Source organism: Pseudopipra pipra, chromosome Z, assembly GCF_036250125.1.
Source record: "Pseudopipra pipra isolate bDixPip1 chromosome Z, bDixPip1.hap1, whole genome shotgun sequence".
Classification (NCBI taxonomy): domain Eukaryota; kingdom Metazoa; phylum Chordata; class Aves; order Passeriformes; family Pipridae; genus Pseudopipra; species Pseudopipra pipra.
In genome coordinates this window covers 69,775,891-69,791,657 of record NC_087581.1, presented here as the reverse complement: position 1 = coordinate 69,791,657, position 15,767 = coordinate 69,775,891, and the positions used below count along the sequence as shown (strand labels likewise).

The window sequence follows — 15,767 nt, the reverse complement described above, 5'->3', positions numbered from 1 at the left end:
CTTTTGCTTAATGTTCTACAGGCATTTGTAGGGTATTATTTTATTTTTATTTAATATTCAAAATAAAATCTATTTAAATAATAATTGGGTAAAGTAATTTATTAAAATGTTTAACTCGGTAGGATAATGTAAGAGGTAACATTTGGGATTTATTACTGAAAAACAACAGGACAACCCACAGCTCATAAATGGATGGAAGTTGCCAGCAAGAGGAATTTTAGTTTATACTGGATGATTAATGTTTTTTGCATATTCATTTTGACACATTTAGGATAGAAAGTCAGTTGGATTTGCTACGCAACAAGTTATATTCATTCCATCTATATTATTCTATATATCTTGAGTTAATCCCAACAAATTTTCGGCATTTGGTTTAGCCTAAACATCTTGAGCTCTCTCTATCATCAACCAGTAGGTACAGAAATATACCAGAAAATAGCCAGATCAAAAGTTAATTCAGTTAGCCTGAGTCAGCTCTACGTGGTAATTGCAACAGGTTCAGCACACTTTGTACTTGGTATCACGTCAGTAAACCATCACACCACTAACTACCAAGGGAAAAGAAGTATTTCAGGGAGGAATGTCACTGTAACAAAACTGGATTTGTTGTCTAGAATAGCTTTCTCACTGGAACAAAAGGCAAACATTTTTGCATTGGAACCAAAAGCGGCTAACCTAGACCAAGTCCCTTCCAAATTTTATAATATGATTTAGACAGTCTCAAAACATGCACATTCCACAAGGCATTCCACAGTGCTAAAACATGAACTGCAAAACGTGAGACCTCTGATACAGTCAGGTGCCAAGAAACAAAGTTTTGAAAATTCAGAAAAGACACTGGACAGTAATCCTGGTTTTCTGAACTTACCTTGTGAAACTCTGTAAAATAATATTTTTTCCCCAAATGATACTGAATCAGTTTTTTAATCTCAAAATCTTTTCTTTTAGTAAATCTTCGTGATTCAAGCCGTTATTTTTATTAAGCCCCCTACAGATCCTCAAATTTTTGAAGAACATCACACAAAAAGAAGGGCAGAGGGACATTTCCAATACAATTTTAACATACCCACATGAAGAACGATAAATGTACATATCACTTACAGACGAATAGCCATCACTTTGATTTCACTTACCACTGGCTGATTGCAAAGGTAACGGCAAAGTTCTCCAATGTACTGGATGACAGTCACGTTGTACTTTCTGCAGTCACTCCAAAACCGACTGGCTGAAAACTTCTTTTTCAACACACAGGTTGCACCTTTATGGAAACAGTAGAAAAGGAAATGAACCAATTTCTCAGTGTGGCAGTTATGTTCACTGGTTCTACAAAACAGAACACTGGAGGAACTAGAACAGCCTTGTTTAGAGAATTATGTGGTACTTAAGCTGTTTTATTTGAAACCTGGTAGACAAAGAAGGAAACCAGCCTCCTGGCTAAGACAGTAACAAAATAGACAAGAGCTTGAACACAAGAAGAGAACTTCTCATTGTCAGTGTTGTAACATTATTTAAAAGAGTTTAACTGAAAATACTCAGAAAATTCAGCCTGATTAACAAATCATTTGGATATCACTGAAACCTCACTTTTAAAGAAAGTATTCAGCAATGCAGATTCAGACAGAGTTAATCCATATTACAATGATCTTTCCTTTGCTCTGACTTGTCCTTGATGTGTAAGGAAACAAGAAATACTTGCCATGAAGTTCCAAAGAAATCTCTTATAAGAGAGTCACTGAGGACACATTGTCTCAGTAAAACATGTACTTTATTGTCCATGACAAAATAGTACACAAATTAAATGAAAAAGAGTTATATTTCATCTAATGGTATATGGAAAAGATGAATGTGTACTCAAAATGTATTTGTCAGGTTTTTAAGTTCACAAAAATACATTTTATTTCTATTCCACTGTACAATGTTTAGTCTGTACAGATACCAATGCACTGTACACACTGCCAAAATATTGCAGATGTCCTTAACTTCATTTTTACCAAAATATAAAAGAAAGTATAAGCATTCATGACACAAATTACTCTAACAAGTTCTTCTCCATGAAGAGACCTTCTTGTAGAGATCCTTTGTTATTATAACATTCTCCCTCTCCCCAAAATAAATCTATAGCTGTTCCAAAAAAAAGACTATTCATTTAATTTCAGCAAAGCATCAGTTTTCCTAGTGGCAATGGACCTAAGCGGTTTTATACACTTTTATATCAATTAATTTTATATTAACAACACAATTAAATTAAACAAGATGTACCCAGTTCAATGCATCCACCGATGCCAAGAAGAGATGCTGCACTGTGATAAAGAGGCAGAGTAATATAAATTATGTCTTCTGCAGTAGCACCAAAAGCCCACAGACCAGCAGCTCCTTTAAGAACCTGCATGTGACTGATGACTGCAGCCTTTGGAAGACCTGCAATAAAAACACAAAACAATGCATAAAGTTTCCCTTAAAGAGAACTCAGTTGTTGTTTTTTTCTCCTGTGTTCAAGTCTCTAAAATCATAAAAGAATCAATTCTTTGTTCTGCAACCAAATTTTCAGACATCTGTTTAGATGGCCATGAACAGACAACTGCCTGTTTAATACAGTATTGCATGTTTGTTCTCTACACATAAAGATAAGCCAGTTTGCAACCCCATCTGTTTACTATTTAGTTGGATGTCAAGTCAATTCAAACAGGTGGAAACACAAAGAAACTCCATGGTTTGTCTGCTATCGAATTATATAGAGCCAACAAAGTGGCAAAACTATTTACTCTGCATATGGGCTTCCTTTAACATAAAGAGGCATCACACCAGATCTTGTTCAGGCACGAATCATAGTGATTGTAAGGTAAATTAGAATGATATGGGATCTACATGAAGTAGTGGGTGCTTATCCAAGAATCGTGCATCCATATCTTCCCATTTGTTTTAGAACTCTATTAAGACTATGTAGAATTAGAAACAAACAAACAAAAAAATCCAGTGCAAAGTCCACTCCAGTTAGGTTCTTCTTTTTGAGTTTTCTTCGTGTTCAGCCCAGCATTTTTGTTCAGCAACATGCAGACTCTCCTGCAAGGGCTTCTTGGGCTACTCACATTCACAAATTTCAGGCTGAGTCAGGCTGATGATGAACAGTGAGAGCTGTTCAATTTTTCAAAAAAATCTAATGGTTCATAAAGTTTTCTCACCTATTCTAGCAAAGCTACCGTTTAGTTACATGGTACATAGTAGAAATTCAATGTAAATTAATGTGATGCATACGAGGATTCAAAAATATATTAAATCCTACATAACTGAAATTTCAGACTTCACACAGATATTCTGAATACAGTCATAACAACAAAAACATACTACCTGGATAATTCTGTATTATTTTTTAGCTAATTTTAACTCCTTACTTTTGACCAGCAAGCTCAACCGTATTTATATTAGTGGTATTACAAACATAACCTCACCTCTTGACAATATTTATAACATCCTAATATTGTTTTTGACTGGTGTTCCTATTTACTATTTTTCCCCCCAAAAAAGCAAATAAACTGAATTATTGTCTGTATGAAGGAACCAAGCTATAAATCACATGTTCATTTAAAATCTTCTTGTTGCTAAAACTGTTGTGTTCAACTGAATGGGAAAGTCTATGTGCCCAGCTTAACAACATCGCTCTGCTTTTCAGTGATCAGGTGTTTTTAAGTCTTAGCTTCTTAGCTGCTGGAGCACTGGTTACAAATTCAGACATCTGTTTCTAAACTAAAAGGCTATAACTTAATCCTATTTTCTGTCTCTACCATGACTTGCATAAGACATGACTTAACGAAGGAAAAAACAAATGTCTTTTTGCTTGTTTCAAGATTGTTTTTTAAAGTCCTAGATAAAATCTTAGGTGTTTTGGCTAGGCAGGGCTACGTGATCACAAAATAAAACAATGTTTTACAAACAATTTAGCTGTGAAGTAATGAGAGGCAAAGCCTCTCATAGTATTCGCACAATGTGGCAGGAAAAAAAAAGAAAGAAGAGAAACCCATACACCACTGAATAGAGTTACTGACAAGAAACACTCTTGTTTTCTATAATAAAGCTTCTAGATGAGAAATATGACATTCTGCTATTAAAAGATACACTTTCAAAAAAAATCAAGTTTCTGGGTGAAAGCTGAAGGAAAACATAGACCTTTTCAGCAGACATGTACCTGTTGTTCCCGAAGTAAATATATATAAAACAGCTGATTTGAGGTTGTTGGCAGAGCATCGATTAACTGGAACAGGGTCTTCAGATGCAGCTTCTATTTTGTCTAAAAGGGTGTGCACACTTGGAAGAGTGGAGTCTTTGGTCATTATCCAGACGCTGACATCTTTTTGAAGGTTAGGAAGAATTTCCTCCAGTGTCCCAAGCAAATCTTAAAAATTAACATGAAATAATGTTACTTACATTATGTCTTCACAAAACTAGAGAAAAAAGTATTTTTCCTTAGAGTTTTGATAGCAGAAAGAGAAATTAAAGTAGCCTCCATGGATACAAATAGATGCAATAAAATAATTATGAACTAGAATGAGAATGCAGTGGAAAAAGGGTATAATGTGCTAAAAATACTGCTGACCCCACATAGTCTAATTGTCAACTAGCCCTCAAGGCAAAATTGTGAGCCTTGATTACTAACTCCTGCTTCCCACACGATATTAGATAACCCTTAGTCATTGCTAAGACCAGAATGAAGTGTGGTTGAGCTTCAACTTCAAATAAACCATGAGGAAATCCATTAAAGATGCAAGACAATTACATTCAAACTGGTAATTACAGTGCAGGTTTCCTTGGATGCCGTCAACAGCAATCTCCCATTATTTTTTTTCAAAAGTGCAGACAGAAGTGACTAATTTGAAAACAAATGACACACACATAGAAACTAATTTACAAATTAGTTTACGAACATAATTTACTATATCATGCCTGAATTTCACAGAATAGAAACATGATACAGGCCCGTGGCTTATTCAGACTAATAGAGTGCTAACGAGTGCTAATTCAGTGCTAAAGAGCCATGAGGCTATTTATGTAGCACTTTGAATGTTTTAAAAACCTTAATGAATTTGATTTTGGGCACATCAGACAATGTTATTTTCTTAAAATATCATGTTAATTTACTGAAAGCCACTCCTTCTACTGGCCTTTATCTATATATAAATACACACTTATCTTTATAAAATAAAACCAGCAGTCTAACTAAGATTTATTTTGTTGCCTTACCAGGAAAGAAATGAGAGAGATTCCCAGATTTAAAAAAAAAAGAGGAAATATATAGAAAGACAAATCCTTAATACATCTGCTATTTATATTTTGAAGCATTTTTATAATGTCACTTTCTCAGAAGACTGCACAGTCTTTAAAGTACTAATCCAGGAAACATGGCAAGAGTAGGAGTAACACTGCTCTCAGTAGAACTCATTTACACTTAACTGCCTTGATACATCTCAGTCAATCCAATTAATCTTGCAAATATTCCTGTGGGTATAAATTTGTGTTATTATCTCAGTTTTTATAGATGAATAAACAAATAAAGCTGACAGGTCTCACAATGTGGCATTGCCAGAGCCAGCATTTGAAAGCCTGATGTCAACTCCAAGTTCATTTCACTAATATTAATATGGATACCAAAAATGGAATGCATCTATTTTACAGCAGAATAACTGAAGATTTTTAAACTTTCAGAGAACTACTTTCGTAATGGCAGACTACTGTATATATTTTAATTAATAACATAATAATCTGTATTTCTATTACAAGGTACAGCCTACTATCATTAACTAAACATGTCTTACAAACCTAAAGCCTACAGAGGACAGGTTTTAAACATTCTAAACATTCTATGAATGTTGAACAAATAGATCTGACACAGTGCAACATTAAAATTTTTATGTTCTAACTTCCTTGTACTGCAGAATGGTTTCAAGAAGGAATCACACAAATAATTTTAAAAGTCTAAAATACAGATGATCTCCTGTTTGAATCATTGGAGCACAGTTCCCTTCTATTATACATGGCAATGAAATGAAAAAATGTGAATAAAAAATAATGTTAAAGACAATAGTATTAACTGCAGGAAACCTGATGTACTGAATGTCAAAGTTCATTGGCATATTAATTCTGTCTTGTTGTCTTATAATAGAATTACAGTATATTGTTCAACCAATAAATACGAAAATACAACAGTACTATTTCTAAACAGCTACTCATAAACTAAGTGTGACAGAATAACTATATAGTTATGACTTTCTAATGTGTCTCTTAAATATATTAAGGATAGTTTATGTAGGTGCAAGTTAGGCTGAGAACCTAGCAAAAGAAACTCAAGTGTTAGAAGTGGCTGAACTCTCCACTTCTGTTCTCAAAAACAGTAAAAGAGTACAGCATTCTCTGACTTTCTTCATTAGTGCACTGGCTCCAGCTACAATACCAGCAAAGGTGCTCAGGACTGCTAAGAACTTCTCGGCTCTTCCAGCTTTCTGCAATTATTTGAACTGGACTTGGCTGTTTATCCTGTGTAGTGTCCTTACCAGGCAACAGACATGATGTACAAATATTGAGGAAAAACTGCCCAGTAAAACTCATCGTGAAGAATTATTCCATGTAACTAAAGTGTACTTGTAAATGAAATTTCACCTGTCATTTAATCACAAAAGACACAGCCAAAAAAACCCAAACATCAGTGAATACCATCCTGTTTAAGTACCACAGAAACCAAAGGGATCATTGCAGAATTTCCTTATTTTTGATGGCTAAATTCATTCCTTCTTTCAATTCCTTAATTGCTTTGCTTTCAGCATTTTTGAAAGTGAAGATAAAGATGTATCACCTACCAACTCCTAACTTGTCTGCAGAAAATATTTTTTTTTAGTGCTGCATGACATGAAATCAAAAACTTTTCTAATGTTTTAGTACTAATAAGTTCTAGATAACATATGCACCAAGTTCTTTTTGTATTTGAGTAACATGAAGTGCAAGTCTGTCAAAAAGAAGAGGACCTACCTCTTCTTTTTCTTTTTCCTCTTTTTCTTGGTTCAAAGGGAGAAAGATGGCAACTATTAATTGCAACCCTACAGACACGATCATTTAAGATTCAAGAATGACATGAGGACACAGCTCTCTTTTAGTAGACTGAAACATATTTACCCAAAATAGTTAAGATCAATCTTCAAATTAAACACGCACACTGCTTATTTTTTCTCTAAACATTCACTCCTAGAACCTAAGGTTTTTGGGTTTTTTTACTGCTATTGAACTATTAAATGATTACACAGCAGAATTTTTCTTCTGTGCTTAGGAATCTAGTATGTGGAACAATATGTGAACAGCTTGTAACTGAATGTTGCCTTGAAAGAAATTTCTTGGTAGATAGCAGAGAACAGCAGAAACAATAAATTATATCCTGAATAAAAAAGGCAATTTAAAACAGCTATATTCGAAGTGCCAGAAGCTGAAAGTTACTTCTGGAACACAGAGGAAATGGGGTGTTTGAAGATAACTCTCAGTTGTGCTAACATATTTCCAAACAATAATTCTAATGATAGTCAACTAACATTTTGTTCCATGAGTGTTTCGTTCCACAAAAAAGCTTCTGTGCCAGACATTGTGAAGATCTCTCCAGTCTTTGCATATCGCCCTGTTCACCTGTCAGGAAGAAACAGCCCTCTTGGAAGAACTATAATTCAATTATTTCCAGAAGTACCTGGTATGTGCACTCTGTCATATACGAAAGTAATTACAGTAAAGCAATCCAGCTATTTAAACTTGTGGTTTCTCTCCAGTACTTGTTTACTTTTTATACTATGAAAGTATATTCAGGTTTTGGGTTACTTGGTTTGGAAGAAATGGCTGCTTATACGAAGCATGTAAAGTTCTCTCTGTGTTAGTTACACAGTTTGTATACAAATATTCACCCTTTGCTAATTATTTGGCTCCTCTGGGACAAAAATATCTGGAATTGATCTTGAATGCTTCTCCACTTTTTTTGCTTTTCTTTTCCTCTTGCTTTTAAAGCAGTTCATTATTCAACAAAAGTTTGAGAAACTGTTACATTTTACTCACATGAATACATAACTCAGTTACATCTTTTGAGAAAGCAAGGAAAATACGTTTTCAACTAGCGACCTAGGCTTCAAGTTGCACAAAGGTTTTTTATGTTATTTTCTAGCAAAGAAACAATGCAGGCTTTTGGCAAGGACACAGTCCCACACTGATGAAAGGAATACATCAGATTATGAGATCAACTTGTACTGAACAGAAAGTTACTCAGAAAGAAAGCTGTATGAAATGGTTCTTACAAAACTTTGATGTGTGCCCTGGCTGATGTGCTCAGGAAGCTGTGGCAAGTCCAAACTCTTCCCCACACTGTCTGGCCTCGGAAAATAATTTTTACTTGTACTTGATCCCCCAAGTGACTTGTTACACTCGGCACAGCTTCTCACAAAGTCATAATAACAGAAAAGTCAGCTGTGGCTCAGGATCAGTGTTGGTATCTTGAAATGCCACCGAAAGCAGTAAAGGTAATAAAACATAAAACACCTTGTGAATCACAGTTGGCCCATTTTTTCCGCTCAAAGACCATCTGGGACAAGACATAAACCAAGAACAAGTAATCAGAGAGATATGATGTCTAACAGAGGGGGGTAAGCATGTCTCCCACAGGCCTTCTGTAGTTCCCTTGTCCTAAATGTTTAGGTCCTAATAGTTTCTTATTTCATATAGATAAGAAAAGGTGGCTTTGATGAAATCCATTCTTTTTTTCACTCAGTGACTAAAATGAGAGGTGATACTTCTACTGGTATGTAACACTATATGACCTTAACTTACAAATACCAAAAAAATATTTTGTTTAGTCTCTTTCATGAGGATGTAGATGTGGTTTTGCCTAGTTCAGCAGCAGCAGAAAGCATTGCTAGTGCCTCAAGAATAAGGAATCCTGGCCAGGAAAATGCTGTACAGCTGGGAGATGTGCTTCTGTACAGAACTGCAAAAATCAGAGGATGGCTGTGGATAGAAGATACCTCTGGAGGTCTTCTTGGTCCAGTCCCCCCCTCCAAAGCAGACCCACATAGAGCACACTGCCCACACATGTCCACGTCCATGTACACTCCCTAAACAGCCTTTGTTATCAGGACTGATGGAAATCAATCTCATGGAGTTTAGAATGCAATCCTTTAACAGCTGAATCCTTGCACAGGAAGTCGTGATGGTGATGTGGGGTGTCCTACTCCAGGCTGAACTCTTCCAAGTAGGAACACACTAGGAAAGTGCTAGCAAATAAATTCCACTTGTGCATTTCTGATGGGTCACTAGATTGTAAGTGTTGTTTAATGGTATTTCTGTTACTCTGCAGTAAAGACAACGATACAAAACATACAATGTAATTCCTTCTTCAAGCAAGACTTCAATCAATAGAAATAGTCCCCAGAAGGGACCCAGTGCCTCAAAAGGTGTCTTCTTTTTAAGCAGCACCTTACTCCTCTGTTTAAGCAGCAGCTTTTAAAAAATTAAGGGTGGCACGGTCTGGTAACAACCGTAATAAGGACAAATACCTTTTGAACAGGTCAGATTCATGTTAGAGTAAGCTAATGCTGGCTGGCTGGTAAAGAGAGGAGTATTCAGCTTGTTTCTTTCTCTTTTACAAGTTCCTCATTTATTTTCAAGTTAGTTAACTACTGTTTTATTTAAAAATGCCATTTTAAAGTCCAACTTCTCAATCTCTTTCAAGAAACATTCCCCGGAATGGGAGTGGTGGTAGAGAGTGTTTCTGGGAAAGGAGTTTGACAATGTTTAGTAACAAATTAAAGCAAGAGCTAAATGCTCTGGGAACACAGCAGACAAAGGAGAGTAGTTAAAGAAAAAACCTCTCTCTAACACAAAGGCAAATGGAAATAATGGAAAGGAACAGAAAGACTAAATATTGGCAAATCACAAGATCTGTGTTCACTTTTTAGTCAGAGGCTGGATGAGAAGGAAAAAAAAGTTTACTAGATTGTGCTAAATTAATTAAAAGAATATTGCTGTCATAGAAAAAAATCAGCCTTTTAGAGATAGCCATTTCATATAAGAAACAACAAGACAGAGAAATTTTGAAGTTTTTATAATATATCTGAGGCTTAAGAATAAAGCATTCAATTGCAGGGTTCACAGAATACATTAAATCAAAATCAAACCCACAAACCTCAAATACTACTGGAACACTCACATCTAAAGATAGAAACAGCAATCAAAATGTCAGAAAATTGTCAGGCCAGAAGAAAGTCTGATTCCAAGTGCTGAAGCAAAGACAAGATGATACTAACTGGATGGGGTTACCAAACTGGAATGCCTGAAAAATATGCAGGCACATAGCAATAGTGAAGAGCACAAATTTGGTTAAAGAGAATGACCTTGCAAGAGGCAACTATGAAAAACGGGCCAGGGCAATGGAAGAAAATGCCACCATAAATAGTATCCAGCCTATTTGTACAGAAATATCACATTTGTAAAAAAAATAAAAGCATTTTTGAAAATCACAAGAGGTACTGAAGAAAGCTGCAAGGTGCAATCATCTCACACCAAGGGAGGGTACATCACCATTCTGAGCAGGGAAGATTTAGCAAAGAACAGTTGTCTGTGGGAACTGCTTCAGATAGCAGGCAAAGTTGGAAGGTTCCCCTCAGCACAAATGGAACCTGAATATTAAGTAGATTTGAATGTGCCATTACAGACAAGAATTTCTAGAGCAAATTTGATCTTGCTGAGCAGTTAGCAGTCAAATTGTTAAGAGGATGATTTCTGCTGTGCTGCAGTCTATACATAAGATCAAAAGTCATCCATAATATTGAAAATATAGTTTTGTAACTATTCCAAGAAATAGAATTGCTAAGTGAGGTCTGTATCTGTTTGTGGAGGGTGAAAACCCTACATATTTTTGAAATTTAGAACTTCACTATGCAGAAATACTGCCATTACATAAAAATGTCTGATTTAAAAAACAATCTTAGTTGACAAAATTGATGCCTGACTATGGCAGTGATAGATATTAGACCACAGGTTGATTGGTTTTAGTGTAAATATTTTGTTCAAGCTACCCACATTCCTGTGAAAATGGGGCCACAAGGGCAAAATGCACAAGAAAGTCATGCCTTTTGATAAGGAAGAATCCCTTGAAACACACACTAACACTGGACGCATGAATAGACCTCTGAGAATTATGTAACTGATTGTGTAACCTCAATGTTCAATGCTGCTCTGCAATTTTTATAAAGATTAGTGGGAAATTATTATCTATAATAATTAGGTACGATATGTTTCTTTCAAGAGTGATGTGAGTTCGTCCTCAAAGTCACTGGACAGTGTATAAACCTTAGGTTGCTAAACCTGGACTCCTCTGGAGAGGTTTCCATATGATGTGGACAATAACCAAGGACCTAGCAACTTTAACTTCTTTCACAGATACAAATAAAAGAGTGTCAAATTTCTGAAGAAGAGTAATTTCTTGGTGTCTCTGCTTTATTATCTGTCTGCATACAGCTTTTCTTTTTGTGAGCAAAGGAAGACTCCCAGAACAACCTCGTTCGACACAGTTGCTCTTGCCATCAGCTGCTGGTAGCAAATTAAGAGTGAAGAAATACAGGTCCTGATCCTGCTTTGCAAATGGTGCTTTCATTCTTCAGGTAACCTCTCATTTACATAAAAAACCTCTCTTAGATATAAGCTTTGATCAAAAGTTTTTCCTTCACTACAGTCAATGAGCAAGAAGTTCCTGAACATTAATTCCAGTCTTCAATCCATACACTCAAAAACACATATTCATGAGAGGTGGCTAAACAAGTTTGATTTTTTATTATTAAGTAAGAGGGCAAAATAAAAACCTTTCATTTCAGAAGCCTTGTTATCATGTGTTGGGATTATACTTAAATGCATTTTTGTTTCAAGAGCTTGTTTTAATTACCAAGCATCTTAAACCAGTCTACCATATAGATTCAGAATAATAAGATTTATAATTAAAAATATGAAAGGGAAAAATCTTAAATAAATTTTTGAAAGCATATATTTGTAGCAGCAGAGAACAGATGGAAGGAAATTCCACCATTTGGCTGTCATGGGTGAAAAATCCCATGACCCATGTAACAGGAGTAAGCCAAGAAGCTGAAAAACAGAATAAGGCAAAGTAGACTTGAAACAATAATTTTGGAGAGGCAGGAAAATATTAATATGAAATATTTGGAAATATTTTCCTCCAACCAAATGTCAAGGCTCTGTGTGATCTTTCAGCATTGCAGGCTCACTTGCACTTGATCATAAACGCTGTGGTAAGTTTATGTTTTGGATCTGTCTTAAGTTCATACATTTCTATAACTGAAGCCAAATTTGAGCATATAATGCCCAGTATGCCTACATTGAGATCTGAAATTCTTTTGAAGCATTTAATAAAAATGTAATACTCTGGAAACTTACACAACACACACTTCTATCCCTATTCAAACACAGCAATTTCTTCTACAATCCAACACCAGCAGTAAGTTGGTTATTATGAATCAACCTTCTATATGCTCTACTGTCAAAACCTTAGTTCCTGGAAAACTGTCATACTCTGCAAACAGTTGAACAGCAGAGGTTGTACAGTCTGAGCTTAGACCTTCTAGTTTTGCAGTGGTTTTGATCAGCAGGAAGATGTGGGAGACGGTATAAGAGAATAAAGTCCAGGACTTAACTAGAATTAAATCTGACTGTTTGAGGAGGAATGAAAAATTATTCCTAATAGCTAATTTTAATATTTCTAGAGACACACTAAGCAACTACAATTAAGCAATTAAACACTTGGAACAGGCTGTACTTAGATGTTGAAAACTCTCCTGTAATGCACATTTTTTAAGAAAAGGTTAAATGGGTGTCCCCAAGGCATGGATATGCTTGATTCTGCCTGAGAGGCTGAAACTTTAAAATTTCTTGAAGCTCCTTCCAGCCCTGGGTTTCTTTCATTCTGTGAACATCTGAAAATCAGGTTTTCAATAAAGGAGCTGGAGAGACAGATACACAGGAGACGTGGCATTAAAAGCTTTGGATGTAGGAATGAGGCATACACCCTACCTGCTCCCACAACCAGTATCTTGGGCTCACAGCTACTGACACAGTGCAGGAGAGATCTGAGGCGGACATTGAAGTTGAGGAATGCCACCACACAGCCCAGCTTGGCCAGTCCGAACCACACGTGGATGAAGTCCGGCTCGTTGCCCATCAGCAAGGCCACGGTGTCTCCCTTCTTCAGAGCCTCGTGCTGCAGGAAGACCTGTGCTATCCTGTTACTCCTCCGGTCCACATCCTGGTAGGAGTGAACTGTCCCTTCGTAGATGAGAAACGGCTTGTGGGGCTGCTTCTCTGCCAGCTTCACAAACTTGTCCAGGACGGTGACAACCCTCCCTTGCAGCCGGTACATCTCCACTCTCAGCCCATAGGTCACCACTTTGAGCAGGTACCTCAGGTCGGCCCAGAAGTACGGGAAGAGGAGTTTCTGGATGAAGTGCAAGGAGAGGATCCCGACGGCAGCCCCCGGCACCCAGGAGGGCGGCACTGGGAGCGGGTAAAGGTCGTCCCAGGCACGCATCTCCCCGCAGCCGGGCCGCCGGGCTCACGGCCGGCCGGGCGCGGAGGCGAGGGCCGGCACGGGCTGAGGCTCTTCCCGCCCTCTCCTCCCCCAGCCGCGCCAACACCCGCCCGGGGCAGGGGAGCCGAGTTCCGACGGCGACCGCCGCCCTCCCTCAGCCCCGCAGAGCCGGGCACGGCGCGGCCGCCGCCCGGAGCCGCCCGCCCGCCTCAGCCGCCGGCACCTGGGCACGGCCCGGGGAGCGGCGCGGGCAGGCGGGGCGGGAGCTCCTGCGCTGCCCGGGCACTGCCGCGGCCGGAGCCCTTCTCCCCCTCCGCCCCGGCACTCACGGACAGTGCCGAGCTGCTGCTGCCGGCGGGGCGGCGGCGGCCGCTCCCTGAGCCGGTTGCATAAGGCGCGATCTGCCCTCACCCCGCCCGGCGGCCGCAGCCCGGGGGAGGCTCCCGGGAGCGCAGGAAGCCTCGCCCCGGGACGGAGCGGGCGCGGGGGCCGCGGGCCGGGGAGGGCGGTGGGAGGTGCCGGGGTGGGGGGCAGGTGGGTCCCGTTCGGCCCCGGGACGCGGTGACCGCGCCGGTGCCCGGGGCTCGCCCCCGCCCGCGCTCACACCGCTCCTCTGCCCGAGGCTGAGGCTGAGGAGGCCGGTGCTGCACCGAGCCCGGGGCCGCAACATGCCTTCGGCAGCGGTTCTGCCCGCCAGGGAAAGGAGGGCTGGGCCAAGGCCGTGGGTCCGTGGACTCTGCCAGTTGATTCTTTGCGCTGAAGGGATTCTGTGTGCCGCTGGCAAGAAGTAGGCACACCTGGGTGCTGGTCCTGCTGCTGCTGCTGAGGCCTGTGACCGCCGGTACTTCAACACCCCCCCGCCATCCCGGCGTATCCCCTGCCTTGCCCTTGGTGGGACACATAAAGTGGTGCTGAAGTGGTTCGTTGCAGCTGAGCCTGGAGTTATGTGGACCCCAGTAAACTGAGGTTATATTACGAGTGACACATTTTCTGCCCTTATGTTGATCACAAGGAATTTGAATTCATGACTCCAGTGCATCGCAAAAAAAAAAAAAAAAAAAAAAAAAAAAAAAAATCAGAAGATACTTACTTAGTTTAAAACTGTAGCCCGTGGAGACTGGATGAACAGTCATTTTATTATTATTTTATTTTATTTTTTTACTGGATATGAGTGCACTTTTGAATAGTTAGGAATTTTCTAAAGTTGTAAGACTGCAAGTACTGGTAGTTTCCAGCATGAACTCTGCTGTCTGCTTTTTATCAGTATCTCACTGGAACAATCTAGCCTCTTGTCACGTTCCACATCCCATCCTATGGCATGTCTCACATACTGAGGTAGCAGTTTAGATTGTTATTTTGTGCTCCAGGATGTTACTGAAATATCTGCAAGGATGTACTACTTGTTAATCCAGTTGGCACTTGATATTCAAATCTTTTTGGTCCACAAGATAGTATGTCTTAACTGTGAGGTCTGAAAGCTGACAGTGTAGACTTTGTTTCCACTGTCAAGCCAGCCCTCTGTGTCATTTGTGCACTTAGGAGTCAATGAGGGATGTCTTCCTTCTTTGGACAAAGAAGAAATTCATATACCAGAGCATGCTTCTTCCAGACTCGTCTTGAATTTTGAATTTCGTGGATTGTGGGGAGAGAATCCCATTCTGTCCGGAAGGATATGCTCACCTCCTTCTTGAGATTGTCTAGCACAAGGGTTTGTAGAACCCCAAACAGAACAGTAAAGCCTGAACAGTTAAATCAACTCCTCAGTCAGTTCTTTCTGGAATCCTCCTTTACTACATCCGACAATGCCTCACAATTTCTGCTCTTCAAGTCTTCCAGACTCTGCTTGTGCTTTTCCCATCAGAATGGAACAGACTTGACAGATCCTTGCTTCTTCAGAACAGCTATCTGATATTCTGTTCATCCAGTCTCCACCTAGTCTATTGGCCTTGTGTCCGGTTCTGCTAAATCTCCAGCCATTCTCCTTTGCTACCAGTCTACAGCTTCCTTTTCCTCTCCCTTTCCCTCTCTCTTTTTCTCTCCTTAGCTAAGTTGATTAGAGCACTGTGTTAATAACACCGGGGTCTCAAGGGCAATCCCCACTGGTACTCATGATCCTTGTGGGTCCCTTCCAACTCAGAATATTCTGTGATTCTGTGATATACTCTCCTCC

At 39.1% G+C, this 15,767-nt stretch overlaps 1 protein-coding gene across 2 annotated transcripts in view; it reads right to left on the bottom strand.

Moving 5' to 3' along the window:
• SLC27A6 (solute carrier family 27 member 6) overlaps window positions 1–14,044 on the bottom strand; it is a 38,349-nt gene extending 24,305 nt beyond the window's left edge. Inside the window, exons 1-4 of one of the 2 annotated variants that reach the window (XM_064642601.1) lie at window positions 13,084–14,044; window positions 4,181–4,387; window positions 2,260–2,418; window positions 1,134–1,258 (exon numbers count right to left, since the gene is read on the bottom strand). In XM_064642601.1, coding sequence (XP_064498671.1) covers window positions 1,134–1,258; window positions 2,260–2,418; window positions 4,181–4,387; window positions 13,084–13,597 — 1,005 coding nt within the window. In that variant the 5' untranslated portion in view covers window positions 13,598–14,044. The remainder of the gene's footprint in view (window positions 1–1,133; window positions 1,259–2,259; window positions 2,419–4,180; window positions 4,388–13,083) is intronic. The other variant, XM_064642600.1, reaches the window with a different exon arrangement.
• Between the last annotated feature and the right edge of the window lie 1,723 nt (window positions 14,045–15,767).